The sequence below is a fragment of the Gopherus evgoodei genome, chromosome 6, assembly GCF_007399415.2.
Source record: "Gopherus evgoodei ecotype Sinaloan lineage chromosome 6, rGopEvg1_v1.p, whole genome shotgun sequence".
NCBI classification, from domain to species: Eukaryota; Metazoa; Chordata; order Testudines; family Testudinidae; genus Gopherus; species Gopherus evgoodei.
Window position 1 is genome coordinate 135,854,868 of NC_044327.1, and position 19,969 is coordinate 135,874,836.

At 67.9% G+C, this 19,969-nt stretch overlaps 2 protein-coding genes across 16 annotated transcripts in view; one reads left to right on the forward strand and one right to left on the reverse strand.

Annotated features, from left to right (window-relative positions):
• Positions 1-6,629, forward strand: part of RUSC2 (RUN and SH3 domain containing 2) — an 86,738-nt gene extending 80,109 nt beyond the window's left edge. For all 15 annotated transcript variants that reach the window (XM_030566432.1, XM_030566445.1, XM_030566446.1 and 12 more), the window contains 4 exons: positions 1,644-1,690; positions 2,368-3,271; positions 3,657-3,830; positions 5,096-6,629. In XM_030566432.1, coding sequence (XP_030422292.1) covers positions 1,644-1,690; positions 2,368-3,271; positions 3,657-3,830; positions 5,096-5,276 — 1,306 coding nt within the window. In that variant the 3' untranslated portion in view covers positions 5,277-6,629. The remainder of the gene's footprint in view (positions 1-1,643; positions 1,691-2,367; positions 3,272-3,656; positions 3,831-5,095) is intronic.
• A 262-nt stretch (positions 6,630-6,891) lies between these two features.
• On the reverse strand, positions 6,892-18,744 carry FAM166B (family with sequence similarity 166 member B). Its single transcript, XM_030566841.1, has 6 exons — positions 18,666-18,744; positions 17,044-17,273; positions 15,917-16,071; positions 9,114-9,252; positions 8,541-8,738; positions 6,892-7,574 (listed from the first exon to the last, which is right to left on the reverse strand). The coding sequence occupies exons 1-6, from the start codon at positions 18,731-18,733 to the stop codon at positions 7,486-7,488; spliced, it is 879 nt and encodes a 292-aa protein (XP_030422701.1). The 5' UTR covers positions 18,734-18,744; the 3' UTR covers positions 6,892-7,485.
• Between the last annotated feature and the right edge of the window lie 1,225 nt (positions 18,745-19,969).

Sequence of the window (19,969 nt, forward strand, 5' to 3'; positions counted from 1 at the left end):
CTGCGCGCTGCCCCTGCTACCCGGCGCACTCGTGGAACCAGCCGTGGAGAACATCTGCCCCACACGCCGGGGACTCGCCAAAGGGGAACCAGGCAATGGGAGAAGAAGGAGCAGTCAGAGCTCCCCACTCCCCCAGTGCTGGGCTAGGGGCAGGTTTGGCGGTGCAGACACAGGGCTGTGACCTGTCATTGGTAGCTCCCACTGTCCTTGTTCAGAGAGATGAAACTGCTAGAGCCAAACCGCCCCAGGAGGGGCTTTCAAATGGGCCAAATTCGCCTCTGGGTTATTACCCTGAGGTCAAATGGCTCTGGCAGAGTCACTCCGGATGCCCTGGTGTCACTGAGAGATGTTGGCCTAGAGCTCTGTCACGGAGTCCCTGGGCGATGCTCTGGAACTGCTCCCCACAAAGCCAGGCAGGACTTTGGGGAGCCTCCTCTCCCTCAGAGCAAGAAGCTCACAAGGCTTCACCTCCTGGGTCTCTCCTTGGAGAATTCAGCATCCTCTGCCCCTCCGTGTGCTTCCCACAGCGAGTCCGCCCAGGCGGGGTCCTGGGGAAGCCCAGAGGGTCCTGCACTCCCACTTCGCAGTCAGACGTGACTCTCCGCCAGCCAGTAAAACAGAGGTTTATTCGATGACAGGAACACAGTCCTAGACAGGTCTTTCCGGTACAGACAACAGGACCCCCTTTAGTTAGGTCCATCTGGGGCCCCAGCGAGGCCACAGCCCTGTTGGGAAGCCCAAGCCGCGTCGGGGCTCCCCTCTCCATTTCCCAGCCAGCTTCAAACTGAAACTCCCTCCAGCTTCTCACTCTGCCTCCTGCGGCTCCTCCCCCCGCCTTTGTGTCCTTTGTCCAGTGTCCCAGGCAGAGGTGTCACCTGGCCTCCAACCCCCCTCCTGGTTCTCAGGTTACATGCTCAGGTATCCTCCCTTCCCCAGGCAGCCCATCCCAGCACAGCTTCCCTGCCACCTTCCCAGATCAATACTCCCCACTCAGCATTCACCGAACACAGCACGAACATTCCCACTTCGGCACATGGATGCCCTGGTGTCACTGAGAGGACGTTGGCCTGGAGCTCTCTTGCCATGGGGCAGGTTTCAGGGGTGGGAACGCCTGGAGTTAGGGAATAAAACATGCTGGCATCATCTCCCAGCCCCTCTGCCAGGCTCAGGGGAAGCCATGGCCCAGACAGCTCAATCCAGCTGCCTGCTGTGTTCCTGCAGCTCCTGTAGGGTTGGCGGATCACGGGCAAACGCGGCTCTCCATGCCAGGCACATTCTGGCACTGATGCTGCTCTGCACACAGAGTGCCAGGACCCGTGGGACAAGACCCTCAGCAAAGCAGGCTGGGCCAGGAACACCTGCCAGGTTCGTGAGAGCCGTGCCTCTCACAGCAGCAGCTCACCTGCCCCAAACCAAAGCGGCCTCGTTAATGCTGCCTCCCCTCCCCGCCCCGACACGTGTCTGCAGGCAGAGCTTGCTGCTGGGGCATTAGCCCCTGGGCCTGCATTGTGTTCTGCACCCCCGTACTGCTCCCCACCAGGCTCCCCTCCAGCTGTGCCGCTTCCTACAGAACGTCTGGCAGTAACTGGGCCAAAGGGGCCTCACGGGTTCTCACCTTCACTGCTTGTGTTTCTTTCCTGCAGTGTCCGGTCTCTGGAGTTCTGGTTCAATCACCTGTATAACCACGAAGGTAAGTGCCTGGGAGGCTGGGCCAGAGCAAGGGGCCAGAGCGAGGGGGCTACGTCCCCATGGCCAAGTGCCAAGCCTCTGTGCCCCTCATGAGCTGGGAGGGTGACGGCCCGGCAGCAGGGCGGGGCTGGATTCATTCGTGTTTGCAGAGCAGTGAGCTCCTAGCTGGGAGGGGCCTGGCGTGGGCAGGGAGAGGCACATGCATGTGCTGAGTGAGGAGGGGTCTCGCTTCCCATCAGGAGCCCCCCGCTGGCCCCTCCAGCCCCCAGCTAACAGGTCATGGCGGCGCCTCTTTCCAGCGGGCGATTTTCATGCCAGACTCGTGGCCACGCCAGAGACGGGCCTGGTCCCAGTGTGATGGGGCCTCCCGGTGCTGACGCTCACTGGCTGCGTCCTGGCTCCCGGGGGCTGGCGAGAGGCGTCCAGGGGTGCTGATCTGTGCTCTCCGTGGGGCAGAGCTGGAGACACAGCATGGCCAGTACCATGGTACTTGGCTGCTGGGTTGGGACCATCCCAGTGAGACGTGGGAGCCTGTCGGGGCTCCCAGAGCCACAGGAGGTTTGCCCTGCGCCTGGCCCTCTGCCCAGGTGGCACCTCCAGGCTCTGCCCCTGGGCAGTCGGGTAACTGGGCGTCAGGGCAGGGCGCTGGGCTCTGATCGCTTTCCCTCTGCCCTGCAGACATCATCCTGGTGCACTACCAGCCGGTGGGCTTCCTGTGCCTGTCCCACAGCGTGTGCCAGCCCCTGTTCGAGGAACTGCTGCTCCTGCTCCAGCCCCTGTCCCTGCTGCCCTTCAGCCTGGACCTGCTCTTCGAGCACCACCTGCTGCAGATGGGCAAGGAGCAGCAGCAGCAGAAGGAGCTGCTGCGGGTCAAGCAGGACCTGCTGCTCTCCGTTCACTCCACCCTGCAGCTGATGCGCACCCGGGGCAGCGCCGAGGAGCCGGACAGCTGGAGCACAGCCCCGGAGCAGGGCCCGGCTGGTGCCGGGGAAGAGGGGCTGTCTGCAGGCCGGGGCCAGGAGGGAGCGGCGTGGGAACGGGTCAAGGGGGTGGGCGCAGACGGCGCCAGGGAGGAGGAGCAGAGGAAGGCGAAGGAGAGCGCCTGGGAGGGGAAAAGGGACAAGCAGGCCGGCTGGTGGTACCAGCTCATGCAGAGCTCCCAGGTTTACATCGAGGGCTCGGCCGAGGGCTCCAAGTTCATCCGCCCCGAGAAGAAGAAGCAGAAGGCGCCAGGAGCTGCGCCCCGGCCGGCCGAGGGCAGGAAGGCGCCCCCTCCCCGTGAGGGCGTGGTGGAGGGGGCAGAGGCCTGTCCCCTCGCTGAGGTGGCTGTGGAGGAGAAGGCCAAAGCTGCGGCAGACCCTGGGGAGAAGCCCAACGAGTGGAGCTGGCCCTCCTGGATGGGGAGCCCCCCGGACTCGGTGCTAACAGAGCTGAAGCGCAGCAAGGAGAAGGACAATGGGGCTCCCCAGAGACAGGGGGTGGAGGACAGCAGCCCGGGGCCCCCCGACAGCAGTCAGCCCATCAAGTGGGGACACCTGTTCGGGGCTAGGAAAGTGCAGAAGGAGGCCAGGCAGCCCAACAGGTAGGGACGTGAATCCTGGGGGTAGCGCTGGGCCCACTCACCTCCTGAGCCTCGGGCACAGACCAGGGGCTGCCCCACAGGACACAGCTCCCTCCGAGCCCTTCACCCCCCAAGGAGCTGAGCCAGCGCGGTCTGGAGCAGAATGGCTCGAGCGAGGGGGCTGGCCAAGCTGGGACGTACCCCAAGCATCTGGCTTCCCCAGAGGTGGCTGCATTTTGGGGGAGAAGTGATCCCTCTGTGGGAGCAGGGCCCATTGGGGTCTTGCAGGCTAGGAAGAAAACCTGCCCCCTTCCCGGTGGGGCCTGAGCTGCCTGGTGGGCACAGCTTCTCCTGGCCCCGGGACCCCGGGACATGTCCCCGTCTGACTCCGCTCCCTTCCTTTCAGGTTACCCTCCGGCTGGCTGACCCTAGACAGGTCCGTGTTCCAGCTCATGGCCCAGACTGTGGGGGCAGGAATGTGGAGAGAGGCGAGCTCAGAGCCCGAGCGGCCGCAGGTGGAGCTGCCCAGCGAACCCCCTGAACAGCAACTGGCTGGGGGTCTGCCCCCCCAAATCCCCTGGTGAGCGGCGCTGGCCTGTGGGGGGCAGAACCCTGGGGCGGGCGCAGAGCTCAGGCTGACGAGGGATTGGTTGGGCTCCTTCCGTGCAATGGGGCTGAGCAGCACCTTCCTCCGGGGGGCACCCCTCCCTCCCTTCCTCCCCCAGCTCCGTCCAGCACCCACTGGGCAGGACCCTCTCCCTGCTAGCGCAGGTGGCACAGTGCGGTACTGCCTGGGCAGAGCCGGGGCAGCCCCGCCGGCTGGGATCCCCCGTGCACTGCTCTGCTCTCCCCGCCTGGCGGCTCAGAGCCCGGCCCAGCGCCAGGCCCTATCTGGAGAGCCAGGGCCGCCCGCGGGCAGCCATCCCAACCGGCTGAGACACATCTCTCCTGCTGCACGACCACGGAGCTGGCAGCTGTCCACACCCTGCGAGGTGAGCCGCAGGCCTCGCTGCCCCCTAAACTCACCCGGGGTGGTGGGCTGCACTTGGTACGCTCTGCACTCGGTGAGAGGCACCCCCGAACCCCGCCCTGGTAGCCCCCTGCCCCGCGGCTGAGACACCCCGCCCCAGCCCCCAAACCCTGCCCCACGGCCGATACACCCCGCCCCAGCCCCGAACCCCGCCCCAGCGCCCTGCCCCACGGCCGAGAGATACATCCCGCCCCAGCCCCCTGCCCTACGGGTGAGAGAGACACCCTGCCCCAGCTCTGAACCCCACCCAGGGCCCTGCCCCACGGCTGAGAGATACATCCCGCCCCAGCCCCCTGCCCCATGGCCGAGAGATACACCCTGTCCCAGCTCCGAACCCCACCCCGGTGCCCCCTGCCCCACAGCCGATACACCCTGCCCCAGCCCCTGAACTCTGACCCAGCGCCATGTGCCCCACAGCTGACACACCCTGCCCCAGAACCCCACCTTGGTAGCCCATTGCCCCATTTCTGAGAGATACATCCCACCCCACCCCCAAACCCTGCCCCAGCACCCTGTCCCGCGGCTGAGAGAGACACTCTGCTCCAGCCCCCGAACTCCACCCCGGCCCTGTGGCCGAGAGACACACCCTGCCTCAGCCCCAGAAGCCCACCATGGCAGCACCTTGCCCTGTGGCAGACACACACCCAGCCCCAAGCCCCCACTGCTCCGGGGCTGCCAGGCTGGGAATCATTGCAGTGGGGGTGACGGAGGGACAGTGATGGGGGGGATGGCAGGACGGGGGTTCTCGATGCAGGTGCCCTAAGGGGCAGCGGGCGCCTTTGCAGTGACCTACCTCCCCCCCGCTCTCCCCGCAGCGAGGTGAAAGCGCTTTGCCATCACATCGCCACCGAGGCTGGGCAGCTGAGCTTTCCCAAGGGGGCTGTCCTGCGCGTGCTGGCCAAGGTGGACAGCGACTGGTTGCGGTGCGGCCTGGGCTCGCAGAGCGGGCTGGTGCCCATCATGTACGTCACCCACCCAGCGGACGAGGACTATTGACGCAGCCGGGACGCCGTGCACAGGACCACAGGCTGCTCCGCGGACCACCTGGCTTGGGGGACAGATGCAGCTTCTCGCTAGTCCATACCGTGCCCGCCCTGCCCGACAACCTCGCCAACCCATGCACCTGCCACAGCTGCTGCACCGCAGGGGACCTCGTGCCAGGCACCGCCGTGCATGCTCCCACCCCAGGGCCTCCCGTCACCGCGCTCCATCTCCAGCACCGGATGCCAGGGCCTTGGACGTAGCAGGACTCCAGGCGGCGTCGCTCTGCAGTGGGGGCTGCCCAGCCCAGCACCTGCTGGTCTGGGGGCTCCCGGACTGGGCAGGGGCTGGACGCAGGAGACCTCAGCCCCCAGCATGCACTGCTCCGGCTCGGTCAGAGCCAGCTGGCCCACCGCACGCTGGCCGGGCCTCTGCTGCAGGCCGCCCCCTTGTGGCGTCAGGCTGCATTGCCCTGCTCTGGCCCCCTTTAGAGCAGTGGCGCTCGGCCTGGGCGGCTTGTGGCCCAATCAGCCCACGGCTGCGGCCCATGGGACAGGCTCAGGGCCATACAGGGGGGCTGTATGGTGGGGCACCCACAGGACACACACGAGCTGCCCACGATGGAGGCTCGGCTGTGAAGCCTGGCATGAGTGCAGCCCCGGGTGTGCACGGTGTGAATGCCAGTACCCAGCCAGCGGCCTGGCATTACCACACCACGGGCCTCCGGCCGGGCATGGGATGAGCGTCTGCGCTGGCAGCCATTCAGTATTAGGGGGATGAGCCCGCAGGGGGCTAGTTCCAGCCCTGTGCAGCCACAGCGCTGTGGGGTGTATGCGCCCCACGCCCCCCACAATCCGCTAATCCAGCCATGGAGGCACTGCCTGGGGAGATGCAGTGGCACAAGGCCATTCCTAGCGGGGAGTGGGGGTTGAGGGACAGTGCTCCCAGCAGTGGGAGGGGGGCAGTGGGGGGCATTCCCAGCATGGCCAGAGCCTGGTTAAGGGCACCAGGCTCTGGGAGGGGCCAGGAAGGGGCAGGCTGTGGCTGAGTCCCAGCTATGCCGGGGGGTGGGGGCAGGGGCATGGGGAGCAGGGCCTGGTCCCCCAGCAGGAGGCGCCGCTCTCAGTTAACCCTTGTCTTGCCAGTCAGCGGCAGTATTAGTGCAAGGCCGTGCCAGTATTTGTTGCCAGGAGGCCGCGGGTGTTGGTGCGGCGTGGAGCCCGGGCTGGCTCCCCCGGGGCCAGGGTCCCGCCTGCTTATACATCGCTTGCTGCCGCTGCGCCCTGCCACGGGCGGGGCACCCTTTATTTATTTCTCTATTTATGAGGCATATTAATAAAAAAGGTGCTGACCCAGGTCCTTGCAGCGCCCGCCTCCCACCGTTGCCCCCTGCCCCAGAGCACCGCTCCGCCCAGCCCAGGGTGTGTGTGGGGGGCAGAAACGACCCTTCCTGGCCCCTGCAGCCCAGAAGCAGCAGCTCCAGCGCCTAGCCTCCTCCCCACCCCCCCAGAGTAGCTGCAACAGGGCTAGTGCCAGGGAACTGACCCAGCCGTGTCCCCCTCCCCCCATGCACCCTCCCTGGGCAGGCACCGGCCCGGCGGTGTGCCCCCCAGCCCTTAGCCTCATGCTCGTGGGCGACAGGCAGTGTTGGGCAGGCTCCTGCGTAGGCGGCTGAATGGCACAAGCTGGTGCAGGCCTGGCGCTGTGGCTCCATGGCAGCGCACAACCGTTCTGCACACCAGCGGGCTGGCATGGGGCCCAGTAGGGCTCGGCCCTGCAGCACGGAGGGGCAGTGCTGCCCTCGGCTCAGGGGCAATGCCAGCCCTTGCACTATGCTGGCCCTGCCCACGCCTTGGCACCAGCCCATGTGCAGTGCAGCATCACACCCCACGCCTGCTGGCGCTCCCTGGGGGGGAGGCTGCCCACCTTGGGTGGGGCAGTTTTAGCCAGGGCTTGAGGGCGCCTCCTGAGGCTCCGGGGTGCCTAGGCCAGGGCTGTGGGGCCGGCGCATTAGCACACGCCATGGGGGGAGGGGGGCCTGCACTGATTTAACTCCCCCTCACCCGACATGGCCCCCCCCGCCAACGGTTTGCAGCACGGCCGGGCGACGCTCCCCTCGTTCACAGGGGAGGGCAGCAGAGTTTGTGGCTCCTCTTTATTGCTTGTGCCCACGGCAGGGCAGGCTCCAAAGAGCTCCGAGAAGAAACTGGTCCAACCCCGGGTGCTAGTCGGCCAGCTGCTTCTCCAGGGTGCTCAGCCCCAGGGCGTTGTGGGTGAGCTGCCCGTAAGTGTGGCCAAACTGGAACTTGTAGCCTGCGGGCAATGAGAAGGTGCCCGTGAGTGGACGCGACGTTGGGGAGCCCACCTGGGGCGGCTGCTGCCTCGTCCCTGGGGCTGCAGCTACGGAAGGACCAGCGTGGGCTGGACAGCACGAAACACCGACCCAGCAGGGGAGCCAGCGCCCATGGGCAGGGCTGGGCACCCCGTCACTTGGGGCCTTTCATTCTAGTCTGCATAAAGCCCCAGCCCCAGCCTGGCACTGCACCCCCCCCAGGGGCTGCATGAGCCACTGCCTGCAACCCCCGCGCCCTTGGCTTTAGCAGCGCCGGGGCAGCCCTGGGGGAGGGGTGCAGGAACAGCCGGCTGGGAGGCTGCCCCCTTCGTTTAACTGCTCGCTCGTTCCAGGCAGAGCATTAAGCTCCAGGTCAGGGAGTGCCAGGCTCAGCCCTGCAGAGGCAGCGCTACCCAGCAAATGTCAACATCTGGCCATTGGCAGGTCCCCAAAGCCCCTTAACTCTGACCAGTATCCAGCCCGCTGTCCCCACCTGGTGGTGTCTAGGGGTTGCTGCATTGTAGCTGAAGGCTATGACCAAGTGCCACATTACTCAGGGGAGAGGTGTCACGGGGGGCTGTGAGCCGGTGTTTGGTGGGGCGCGGCTGCTGCTGTGACTGTCAGTGGAGAGGGGGCTGGATCTGAGGCGGCCCTCCACCGGCGGTGGTACTTCGGGCCCCTGCTGCATGTGCCAGCCCGCTGGCACCCCCAAGGCTGGGCTTGTCTGGCAGTTCAGGGAAATGGGGCAGGCTGTGGGCCAGGCTGGGAGCCGTGGAGAGTTTGGGGGTCCAAATTAAGGCGGTTTATGGAGTCTGCTGTGAGTCCTCCCTGGTCTTTCCTGCCATGAGCCAGCTGGAGGCAAGTGTCCATGTTTCTGCAGGGAATGCGCACAGCGCTGGCTGCTCAGTCCCTTCCCAGCCGGCCGCCCCCAGGGCCGCGCCGCTCACCTGGCACGTAGCCTGCGTAGTGGGGCAGCAGCCCCATGTCTGTGGGGTACGACTTCAGCGGTGGAAGGACCGGGCTGCCTTTCCCACCCTCAGGCCTGCGCCCTCTGGCCTGGCCAAACTCCACCAGGGCGCGGTGGGTGGTCAGCGGGTAGCCTGCCCCGATCAGGAAGCGGGCACGGGGCACAAAGCCGGTGAAACCTGCCCAGGTCACAGGAGGCTAAACTCAGCCCTGATGCTGGAAACAAACCCAGCCCCACCACAGCAGACTGGCTCTTCCAGCCCCAGCAGCCAGCAAAGCAGCTGGGGGACAGACCCAGGGGTCGTGCCAGGGCCCCTCCAGGGGCAGCACGTTCCCACCAACCCAGCACCCCCAATTCGGGGCACCATGTCACCGCCCCCCAGAGTGCTCTGCTCAGCCCATGTGTGACAGGCGCTGCAGAGGCAGGCCCTTGGCCAGGAGATGGTTGGTCCTTGCAGGGCTCTGGATTAAAGGATGAAGAGTGGGGCTCCTAAGGGCTCGAGGACCCCTGCACCCCCTCCCTGAATCCCACCCCGCATGCCCGGCGGGCTCACCCGAGATGAAGCACTTGTGGGGGTTGTTGTCCTCCATGGAGTAGGGGGAGCCCTGCGGTTGGAAGGCGAAGGGAGAGACGTACGAGGCAGCCACTGCCGAGCCTGCTGGGACTGGAGTCCTGCACTTTGTGGTAAGGAGCTGGGGGTGCAGAATGGGGGTGATCAGCCAGGGGCTCCCCATGGGGGGACGGGTCAGGGAGTGCTGCCCAAGCTGAGTAGGCTGGGCACATGCCACATGACAATGCTGTGAGAGGAACCAGCCACCCCAGGCTGGAGCAGACACCGATGTAAGAACAGGAGCCGCTATGTGAGCCAAACGCATCGGGGCAGAGCTCACCAGGGCCACCCAGACATCCAAGGAAACCCCAGGAGCTGCAGGGAGTAGCGTGGGGGGCTCAGAAGGGGGCGCTCTCCCCTGGCAGTCAGGACTGGTCCTATTGCCCTGTCTGGGGCTGTGCATGGGGTTGATGCAGGGGGGGTGTGAGGGGCTGGTCAGGGGGGCTGTGAGGTGGGTCTGTCCAGGGCTGTCTGTGGGGTAGGAGCAGAGGGTCTGTGGGGTTCATGCAGAGGGATGTGCGGCACCATGGGGTGGGCCTATCCGGGGCTGTGCGTGGGGTTGTTGCAGGGGGGGAAGGGGGTCTGTGAGGTCCATGAGAATATATTATTGCCCTTATATAAATCCATGGTATGCCCACATCTCGAATACTGTGTTCAGATGTGGTCTCCTCACCTCAAAAAAGAGATTCTGGCACTAGAAAAGGTTCAGAAAAGGGCAACTAAAATGATTAGGGGTTTGGAGAGGGTCCCATATGAATAAAGATTAAAGAGGCTAGGCCTCTTCAGCTTGGAAAAGAGGAGATTAAGGGGGGATATGATAGAGGTATATAAAATCATGAGTGATGTGGAGAAAGTGGATAAGGAAAAGTTATGTACTTATTCCCATAGTACAAGAACTAGGGGTCACCAATTGAAATTAATAGGCAGCAGGTTTAAAACGAATAAAGGGAAGTTCTTCTTCACACAGTGCACAGTCAACTTGTGGAACTCCTTACCTGAGGAGGTTGTGAAGGCCAAGACTATAACAGTGTTTAAAAGAGAACTGGATAAATTCATGGAGGTTAAGTCCACTAATGGCTGTTAGCCAGGAAGGGTAAAGAATGGTGTCCCTAGCCTCTGTTCATCAGAGGATGGAGATGGATGGCAGGAGAGAGATCACTTGATCATTGCCGGTTAGGTTCACTCCCTCTGGGGCACCTGGCACTGGCCACTGTCGGTAGACAGGATACTGGGCTGGATGGACCTTTGATCTGATCCAGTACGACTGTTCTTATGTTCTTATGTTCATGCAGAGGGGTCTGTGGGGCTGTGGGATGGGCCTGTCTGGGGCTGTCTGTGGGGTAGGAGCAGGGGGTCCGTGGGGTCCATGCAGAGGGGTGGTGGCGCCGTGGGGTAGGCCTGTCCGGGGCTGTCCGTGGGGTCCGTGCAGAGGGGTGCGTGGTGCCGTGGGTTGGGCCTGGCCGGGGCTGTCTATGGGGTAGGAGCAGGGGGTCCGTGGGGTCCATGCAGAGGGGTCCGTGGTGCCGTGGGGTGGGGCTGTCCATGGGGTAGGAGCAGGGGGTCCGTGGGGTCCATGCAGAGGGGTGCATGGTGCCGTGGGGTGGGCCTGTCCGGAGCTGTCCGTGGGGTAGGAGCAGGGGGTCGGTCCATGGGGTCCGTGCAGAGGGGTGCGTGACGCCGTGGGGTGGGCCTGGCCGGGGCTGTCCGTGGGGTCCGTGCAGAGGGGTGTGTGGCGCCGTGGGGTAGGAGCAGGGGGTCCGTGGGGTCTGTGCAGAGGGGTGCGTGGTGCCGTGGGGTGGGCCTGTCCAGGGCTGTCCGTGGGGTAGGAGCAGGGGGTCCGTGGGGTCCGTGCAGAGGGGTGCGTGGTGCCGTGGGGTGGGCCTGTCCGGGGCTGTCCGTGGGGTAGGAGCAGGGGGTCCGTGGGGTCCGTGCAGAGGGGTGCGTGGTGCCGTGGGGTGGGCCTGTCCGGGGCTGTCCGTGGGGTTGGTGCTGGGGGTCCGTGGGGTCCGTGCAGAGGGGTGCGTGGTGCCGTGGGGTGGGCCTGTCCGGGGCTGTCCGTGGGGTCCGTGCAGAGGGGTGCGTAGTGCCGTGGGGTGGGCCTGTCCGGGGCTGCCTGTGGGGTAGGAGCAGGGGGTCCGTGGGGTCCGTGCAGAGGGGTGCGTGGTGCCGTGGGGTGGGCCTGTCCGGGGCTGTCCGTGGGGTAGGAGCAGGGGGTCCGTGGGGTCCGTGCAGAGGGGTGCGTGGTGCCGTGGGGTGGGCCTGTCCGGGGCTGTCCGTGGGGTAGGAGCAGGGGGTCCGTGGGGTCCGTGCAGAGGGGTGCGTGGTGCCGTGGGGTGGGCCTGTCCGGGGCTGTCCGTGGGGTAGGAGCAGGGGGTGCGTGGGGTCCGTGCAGAGGGGTGCGTGGTGCCGTGGGGTGGGCCTGTCCGGGGCTGTCCGTGGGGTAGGAGCAGGGGGTCCGTGGGGTCCGTGCAGAGGGGTGCGTGGTGCCGTGGGGTGGGCCTGTCCGGGGCTGTCCGTGGGGTAGGAGCAGGGGGTCCGTGGGGTCCGTGCAGAGGGGTGCGTGGTGCCGTGGGGTGGGCCTGTCCGGGGCTGTCCGTGGGGTAGGAGCAGGGGGTCCGTGGGGTCCGTGCAGAGGGGTGCGTGGTGCCGTGGGGTGGGCCTGTCCGGGGCTGTCCGTGGGGTCCGTGCAGAGGGGTGCGTGGTGCCGTGGGGTGGGCCTGTCCGGGGCTGCCTGTGGGGTAGGAGCAGGGGGTCCGTGGGGTCCGTGCAGAGGGGTGCGTGGTGCCGGGGGGTGGGCCTGTCCGGGGCTGTCCGTGGGGTAGGAGCAGGGGGTCCGTGGGGTCCGTGCAGAGGGGTGCGTGGTGCCGTGGGGTGGGCCTGTCCGGGGCTGTCCGTGGGGTAGGAGCAGGGGGTCCGTGGGGTCCGTGCAGAGGGGTGCGTGGTGCCGTGGGGTGGGCCTGTCCGGGGCTGTCCGTGGGGTAGGAGCAGGGGGTGCGTGGGGTCCGTGCAGAGGGGTGCGTGGTGCCGTGGGGTGGGCCTGTCCGGGGCTGACCGTGGGGTCGGAGCAGGGGGTCCGTGGGGTCCGTGCAGAGGGGTGCGTGGTGCCGTGGGGTGGGCCTGTCCGGGGCTGTCCGTGGGGTAGGAGCAGGGGGTCCGTGGGGTCCGTGCAGAGGGATGCGTGGTGCCGTGGGGTGGGCCTGTCCGGGGCTGTCCGTGGGGTAGGAGCAGGGGGTCCGTGGGGTCCGTGCAGAGGGGTGCGTGGTGCCGTGGGGTGGGCCTGTCCGGGGCTGCCTGTGGGGTAGGAGCAGGGGGTCCGTGGGGTCCGTGCAGAGGGGTGCGTGGTGCCGTGGGGTGGGCCTGTCCGGGGCTGTCCGTGGGGTAGGAGCAGGGGGTCCGTGGGGTCCGTGCAGAGGGGTGCGTGGTGCCGTGGGGTGGGCCTGTCCGGGGCTGCCTGTGTGGTAGGAGCAGGGGGTCCGTGGGGTGCGTGCAGAGGGGTGCGTGGTGCCGTGGGGTGGGCCTGTCCGGGGCTGTCCGTGGGGTAGGAGCAGGGGGTCGGTCCGTGGGGTCCGTGCAGAGGGGTGCGTGGTGCCGTGGGGTGGGCCTGTCCGGGGCTGCCTGTGGGGTAGGAGCAGGGGGTGCGTGGGGTCCGTGCAGAGGGGTGCGTGGTGCCGTGGGGTGGGCCTGTCCGGGGCTGCCTGTGGGGTAGGAGCAGGGGGTCCGTGGGGTCCGTGCAGAGGGGTGCGTGGTGCCGTGGGGTGGGCCTGTCCGGGGCTGTCCGTGGGGTAGGAGCAGGGAGTCCGTGGGGTCCGTGCAGAGGGGTGCGTGGTGCCGTGGGGTGGGCCTGTCCGGGGCTGTCCGTGGGGTAGGAGCAGGGGGTCCGTGGGGTCCGTGCAGAGGGGTGCGTGGTGCCGTGGGGTGGGCCTGTCCGGGGCTGCCTGTGGGGTAGGAGCAGGGGGTCCGTGGGGTCCATGCAGAGGGGTGCACGGTGCCGTGGGGTGGGCCTGTCCGGAGCTGTCCGTGGGGTAGGAGCAGGGGGTCGGTCCGTGGGGTCCGTGCAGAGGGGTGCGTGGTGCCGTGGGGTGGGCCTGTCTGGGGCTGCCTGTGGGGTAGGAGCAGGGGGTCCGTGGGGTCCGTGCAGAGGGGTGCGTGGTGCCGTGGGGTGGGCCTGTCCGGGGCTGTCCGTGGGGTAGGAGCAGGGGGTCCGTGGGGTCCATGCAGAGGGGTGCATGGTGCCGTGGGGTGGGCCTGTCCGGGGCTGTCCGTGGGGTAGGAGCAGGGGGTCCGTGGGGTCCGTGCAGAGGGGTGCATGGTGCCGTGGGGTGGGCCTGTCCGTGGGGTAGGAGCAGGGGGTCCGTGGGGTCCGTGCAGAGGGGTGCGTGGTGCCGTGGGGTGGGCCTGTCCGGGGCTGCCTGTGGGGTAGGAGCAGGGGGTCCGTGGGGTCTGTGCAGAGGGGTGCGTGGTGCCGTGGGGTGGGCCTGTCCGGGGCTGCCTGTGGGGTAGGAGCAGGGGGTCCGTGGGGTCCGTGCAGAGGGGTGCGTGGTGCCGTGGGGTGGGCCTGTCCGGGGCTGTCCGTGGGGTAGGAGCAGGGGGTGCGTGGGGTCCGTGCAGAGGGGTGCATGGTGCCGTGGGGTGGGCCTGTCCGGGGCTGTCCGTGGGGTAGGAGCAGGGGGTCCGTGGGGTGGGCCTGTGCATGCAGAGACTCGCTCGCAGCAGAGCAGCCCAGCGTGTCTGTGGGTGAGGAAGGGGGCAGAGCCGATCAGTAACGGAGCTGGAGGGATTTGCCCCTCAGAGCGCTGAGCGCCACCAGCCTGTGTGGCGCCTCGAGGCAGCCGGCTGGCGCTGCAGGATTGATGCCGGCCGAGCTGCCTGCGCTGTCCCACTCCCCAGCGGCCAGGCTGCTCCCAGCTCAGTGCCCCCCACACCTGCATTCTCAGACTCTGGGGACACGGGAGCAGGCAGAGCGGGCACATGCATCCCTTAGCGTGCTGCTGGCATGGTGCTGACATGCTGTGTGTGGGCAGTGCCTGGCCTGGCAGCTGACGTGCTGTGTGCACCCTGGGGGGCAGAAGGCAGAGGGTAGTTCCCGACCTGGCAGGTGACGTGCTGTGGCCCCTGGGGGAAGGGGGCAGTTCCTGGCCTGGCAGGTGACGTGCTATGGCCCCTGGGGGCAGGGAGTGGTTCCCGGCCTGGCTGCTGACATGCTATGTGTGCCCAGAGGGCAGGGGGAGTTCCTGGCCTGGCTGCTGATGTGCTGTGGCCCCTGGGGGCAGGGGGTGGTTCCCAGCCTGGCAGGTGACATGCTGTGTGTGCCCAGAGGGCACTGGCTGGTGATGTACTGTGGCCCCTGGGGGCAGTTCCCGGCCTGGCTGCTGACATGCTGTGTGTGCCCAGGGGGAGTTCCTGGCCTGGCAGCTGAAATGCTGTGGCCCCTGGGGGCAGGGGGCAGTTCCCGGCCTGGCTGCTGATATGCTGTGTGTGCCCTGGGGGCAGAGGGTAGTTCCCGACCTGGCAGGTGACGTGCTGTGTGCGCCCCGGGGGCAGAAGGCAGGGGGCAGTTCCCGGCCTGGCTGCTGACGTGCTGTGGTCCCTGGGGCAGGGGGCAGTTCCTGACCTGGCAGGTAATGTGCTGTGTGCGCCCCGGGGGCAGAAGGCAGGGAGCAGCTCCCAGTGTGGCAGGTGACATGCTATGGCCCCTGGGGACAGGGGGCAGTTCCCGGCCTGGCAGGTGACATGCTGTGTGTGCCCTAGGGACAGAGGACAGTTCCCGGCCTGGCAGGTGACGTGCTGTGGCCCCTGGGGCAGGGGGCAGTTCCCCACCTGGCAGGTGACGTGCTGTGGGCCCTGGGGGCAGGGGGCAGTTCCCTGCCTGGCAGGTGACATGCTGTGGCCCCTGGGGCAGGGGGCAGTTCCCCGCCTGGCAGGTGACATGCTGTGGCCCCTGGGGGCAGGGCGCAGTTCCCCGCCTGGCAGGTGACGTGCTGTGGCCCCTGGGGGCAGGGGGCAGTTCCCCGCCTGGCAGGTGATGTGCTGTGGCCCCTGGGGCAGGGGGCAGTTCCCCGCCTGGCAGGTGACATGCTGTGGCCCCTGGGGGCAGGGGGCAGTTCCCTGCCTGGCAGGTGACATGCTGTGGCCCCTGGGGCAGGGAGCAGTTCCCCGCCTGGCAGGTGACATGCTGTGGTCCCTGGGGGCAGGGGGCAGTTCCCCGCCTGGCAGGTGACGTGCTGTGGGCCCTGGGGCAGGGGGCAGTTCCCCGCCTGGCAGGTGACATGCTGTGGCCCCTGGGGGCAGGGGGCAGTTCCCCGCCTGGCAGGTGACATGCTGTGGCCTCTGGGGCAGGGGGCAGTTCCCCGCCTGGCAGGTGACGTGCTGTGGCCCCTGGGGGCAGGGGGTGGTTCCCGGCCTGGCAGGTGACGTGCTGTGTGTGCCCTAGGGACAGAGGACAGTTCCCGGCCTGGCTGCTGACGTGCTATGTGTGCCCAGGGTGCAGATGGCAGTTCCCAGCCTGGCTGCTGACGTGCTGTGGCCCCTGGGGGCAGGGGTGGTTCCCCGCCTGGCAGGTGACGTGCTGTGTGTGCCCTAGGGACAGAGGACAGTTCCCGGCCTGGCTGCTGACATGCTGTGTGCGCCCTGGGGGCAAGGGGCGGTTCCCAGCCTGGCAGGTGACGTGCTGTGGCCCCCAGGAGCAGGGGGCAGGGGCAGGCTCCAGGGGGGCAGCAGCGAGATGCCCGGTTGCTCTGTTGACTTACGTTGCCCTTGGTGCCCTGGGGCAGCCGCCCTGCGTTCTGCAGCTCCTGCTCCCTGCCTGCAGCTCTCAGCTGCTGCCTGGCAAAGTCACTCCTGGCCTCCTTGCAGATCTCGGAGTAGGTCTTGGCGAAGAGGTTCTGGGCCCTGGGAATGAATCCTGGGAGCGGGGCAGCCCCAGTGCCCAGAGGAGCAAGCGAGATAAGGCAGGTTAGTAGCCCCCGAGCCCTGCTGCATGGGCTGGGGGAGGGGGCATAGGGACTGGGTGGGGGAGGCCTGAGGGCCGCCAAGGGAGTGATGCCAGCTGGAGGGGTGGTCCCCAGGCCCAGCCTCGCAGACCCCCGGGGCGTCATGCTGGGCACTGAGAGGAACCCGAGGGAAAGGCACAAAGACCGAGCTGGAATCTACCAAGCAGGTGCTCCGAAGGGGGATCCCCCGGGGTACCAGAGATTTTCAGGGTGTCGGTGGCTACAATGCAATTCTCTTAATGCAATCCAGGCCTGGGGGGGGGGGAATGGCAGGCCCCCACCTTCTTTTCACAATAACCAGGGGAAAGACTGATGGTGCCTGGCTAACGCTGCCAGATGGGCACTGCCAGGGCGTGGCGGCATCGGTCTGGCACAGGGCATTTTCTTTGCCCCATTAGTGGCACCACCCTGGCAGCGTAGCATGTGGGGGCCTCCTGCAGCGGACGGGCCTCTCTTTGCTGAACGGCGCCTCCTACTGGCAGAGCCCAGCCCGGGGCACAGGGAGAGACGCATCAGAGGGGGCTGCGTGCAGCTCCCCCATGCCAACAGTGGGCCCCTAGCCAAGGGCTCTCAGACCCCCTCCGGCTAGCTGGCTGGCCCGGGCTGATCCTGCCCAATCCCTCCCATGGCCCTGGCCAGGCAGGGTGCAGCGGCGCCAGGTGTGAGCAGAGGCCCTTGGACAGAGCCCGCTGGGTCATGCTCCACATTAGCTCCCCAAGAGAAGGCCTGACTGCCATTGGGGGGATCCCTGGTGCCCCGTGGAGTGGGGTGGAGTCGTGGCATGGATGGATTCCCTGGGAGAGGCAGGAGGAGTGGCCAGCAGAGCTCCCTGCCCCGCACCCCCTGTACAGATGGCCGTGGGGACCAGCTGCCGCGTCTCCCACCTGTGTAGCCCGGGATCATGCAGCATCCCAGCGGGCGAGCTCCTGCCCCCCAGCAGACTGGCCTCGTCCCCAGCAGCTCCTCTGCCGGCTCCACAGGCGGGGCACCAGCGCGGGGCCAACGGGCAGGCTGCAGCACCGGCTGGCTGGAGCCGGCGACCTCGGGGCTGCTCTGGAGCTGCCCGCAGCTCTGCCCCAGGCTGCACTGGTACCGAGGGCAGGAACCGGCGTAGCTGCAAACAGTGCAGGGGCAGCAGGGCTCAGGCAGGGCCAGCGGGCAGGGCCCAGAGCGAACCTCCGACCCCAACATCCCAGAGCCGCTGAACAACTTCCCAGGTAGCCGAGCCCAGCGCCCCGCTGCAGAGAGCGACTCGCCCTGGCGCTGCTGCCCTGGCACTAGGGGGAGCACGGGGAGCAGCACCAGGAGCCGTGCCAAGCACCACCCGCCCTCAGATGGCTCCCCCCAGCATGCCTCCCGGGGGGCTTGGGGCAGCTACAGCCGTGCAGGAGGCAGTCGTGACAGGCCAGGGCTGAGCGCCCGGGGTGGGAGCCCCGTGAGACAGAGCAAAGGGGAGCTGGACGTAGGTGCTGGGCACAGCTGGGGGGGGCCTCTCCCCTGCCTTTCCCATGGGGCTGGGCTCCCCCTCCTGCCCCCTTCCCACCCACTCAGCTCCCCTGCCCCTCCTGCCCCCTTCCCACCCACTCAGCTCCCCCTCCCCCTCCCCCTCCCATCCCCTTCCCACCCATTCTGCTCCCCTGCCCCTCCCCCTCCCCCTCCTGCCCCCTTCCCACCCACTCAGCTCCCCCTCCCCCTCCCATCCCCTTCCCACCCATTCTGCTCCCCTGCCCCTCCCCCTCCCCCTCCTGCCCCCTTCCCACCCACTCAGCTCCCCCTGCCCCTCCCCCTCCCCTTCCTGCTGCGGGCTTCCCGCTCCCTCTCCGCTCAGCTGGGCTCCGCGTCCTGTTGCCATGGCAACCCCCGCACACAGCACCGGGGGGGCTGGGCCGGGCCGGCACCAATCGCAGGGCGGGCCGGGTCCCGCCCCCCTGCAGCACCCCCCGGACCTCCCCCCAGCCAGTGACCCCCCCTGAGTCCCGCCACCCTGCAGCCCCCCCAGTGACCCCCCCGGGTCCCGCCCCCCTGCAGCACCCCCCGGACCTCCCCCCAGCCAGTGACCCCCCCCGAGTCCCGCCACCCTGCAGCCCCCCCAGTGACCCCCCCGGGTCCCGCCCCCCTGCAGCACCCCCCGGACCTCCCCCCAGCCAGTGACCCCCCCCGAGTCCCGCCACCCTGCAGCCCCCCCAGTGACCCCCCCCGAGTCCCGCCACCCTGCAGCCCCCCCAGTGACCCCCCCGGGTCCCGCCCCCCTGCAGCACCCCCCGGACCTCCCCCCAGCCAGTGACCCCCCCGGGTCCCGCCACCCTGCAGCCCCCCCCAGGGACTCCCCCCGGGTCCCGCCCCCCTGCAAACCCCTCGGGACCCCCCCAGCCAGAGACCCTCCCCAGCCAGTGACCCCCCCGAGTCCCGCCACCCTGCAGCCCCCCCAGGGACCCCCCCGGGTCCCGCCCCCCCATATACTGACCCCCCCCAGGGCGCAGCGCGGGCAGGGCAGATTCCCCCCTACCCGGGGCCGTGGTGCGGGTCCGGGCTCGCCAGGCTCCGGCCGAGCTTGGGGGCGAAGGCAGCGGCCATGGCCCGCGGGAGCCGCGCTGGGAGCTGCGGGCGGAGCAGCCGGTGCTGGGGACAGCGCCCGCCCCGCGGTGGGCCGGGCCGGGCCGGGCCGAGCCGAGCCGGGCCGTGCTGGGCCAGCCCCGCTGGGGACGGGCGCGCCGGGTAGGGTGCGGCCAGGTTGGCCGGAGCTGGGGGCGGCAGGTGGCAGAGCGACCCGCCGCGTCCCACGGTCCCTGCCTGGCCCGGCCCGGCCCGGCACAGCTCCGGGACTGTGGGCCCCTTGCCGTGGGGGGCTGGAGAGAAGCAGCGGCCCTGGGGGCTTGAGCCAGGAGGAGGGTCTGGGCTCGGAGCCTGGTGGCCATGCCCGGGCTGCCCACTGAGCGCCCCCAGCAGGCTCCTGGCCCAGGCATGCCCCCCCCCCCATCCCTGGGGAAGGCCGGGCAGGTGGCTCCATGCATAGGACATGGAGCCCCACGGCTGGACCCGCAGCCCCAGCTCGCTGCCCCCCAAGGCATGAGGCGGGGAGAGAAGCCAGGGCTCTTCTTGCCTGGCTGCAAGGTGGCAGCTTGGCAGCGAGACCTGTGGCTAGGAAAGGGCTGAGGGAGGAAAGCCCTGGGGTGCTGCACAGCCAGTGGGGGGGCTCACACTGGTGCAAAGGGGCAGATCACCCCCCAATGGGCAGACCCCCTGCAGTTACTAATTGCAAAGTTCTGTTGTTCCATGAATGTTAATGAGCTGTGCCCAGCTCAGTGTGAGCCCTGCAGCTCCAGGACTCAGGCACAGGGGCACCCACTTTATCTGACAGCGTCTGAGATTCTGGTTCCGCTTTAGTGCTATTATATTAGCACCCAGAGGCCACAATCCGGAGTGGAGCACCCTCATGCCGGGTGCTGCACAGACCCATAGTGAGAGAGAGAGACAGGCCCTGCCCCAGTTGAGCCCCCTCTTGCCGGGCACTGCACAGACACATGGGGAGAGAGAGACAGGCCCTGCCCCAGTTGAGCCCCCTCGTGCCGGGCACTGCACAGACACATGGGGTGAGACAGGCCCTGCCTGAGCTGAGACCAGAGCCCCCTCGTGCCGGGCGCTGCACAGACCCACGATGAGAGAGAGAGACACACTCTGCCCCAGCTGAGATCAGAGCCCCCTCGTGCCGGGCACTGCACAGACCCACAATGAGAGAGAGAGACATGCTCTGCCCCAGCTGAGATCAGAGCCCCCTCGTGCCGGGCGCTGCACAGACACATGGGCTGAGAA

Excerpts from the sequence above, each read along its gene's own strand:
- FAM166B (XM_030566841.1), bottom strand. The coding sequence starts at position 18,733 with ATGGCCGCTGCCTTCGCCCCCAAGCTCGGCCGGAGCCTGGCGAGCCCG. Across the intron at positions 16,072-17,043 it reads CATGATCCCGGGCTACACAG|GATTCATTCCCAGGGCCCAG; the intron begins GTGGGAGACGCG and ends CCCCGCTCCCAG. Across the intron at positions 8,739-9,113 it reads CCACAAGTGCTTCATCTCGG|GTTTCACCGGCTTTGTGCCC; the intron begins GTGAGCCCGCCG and ends TGACCTGGGCAG.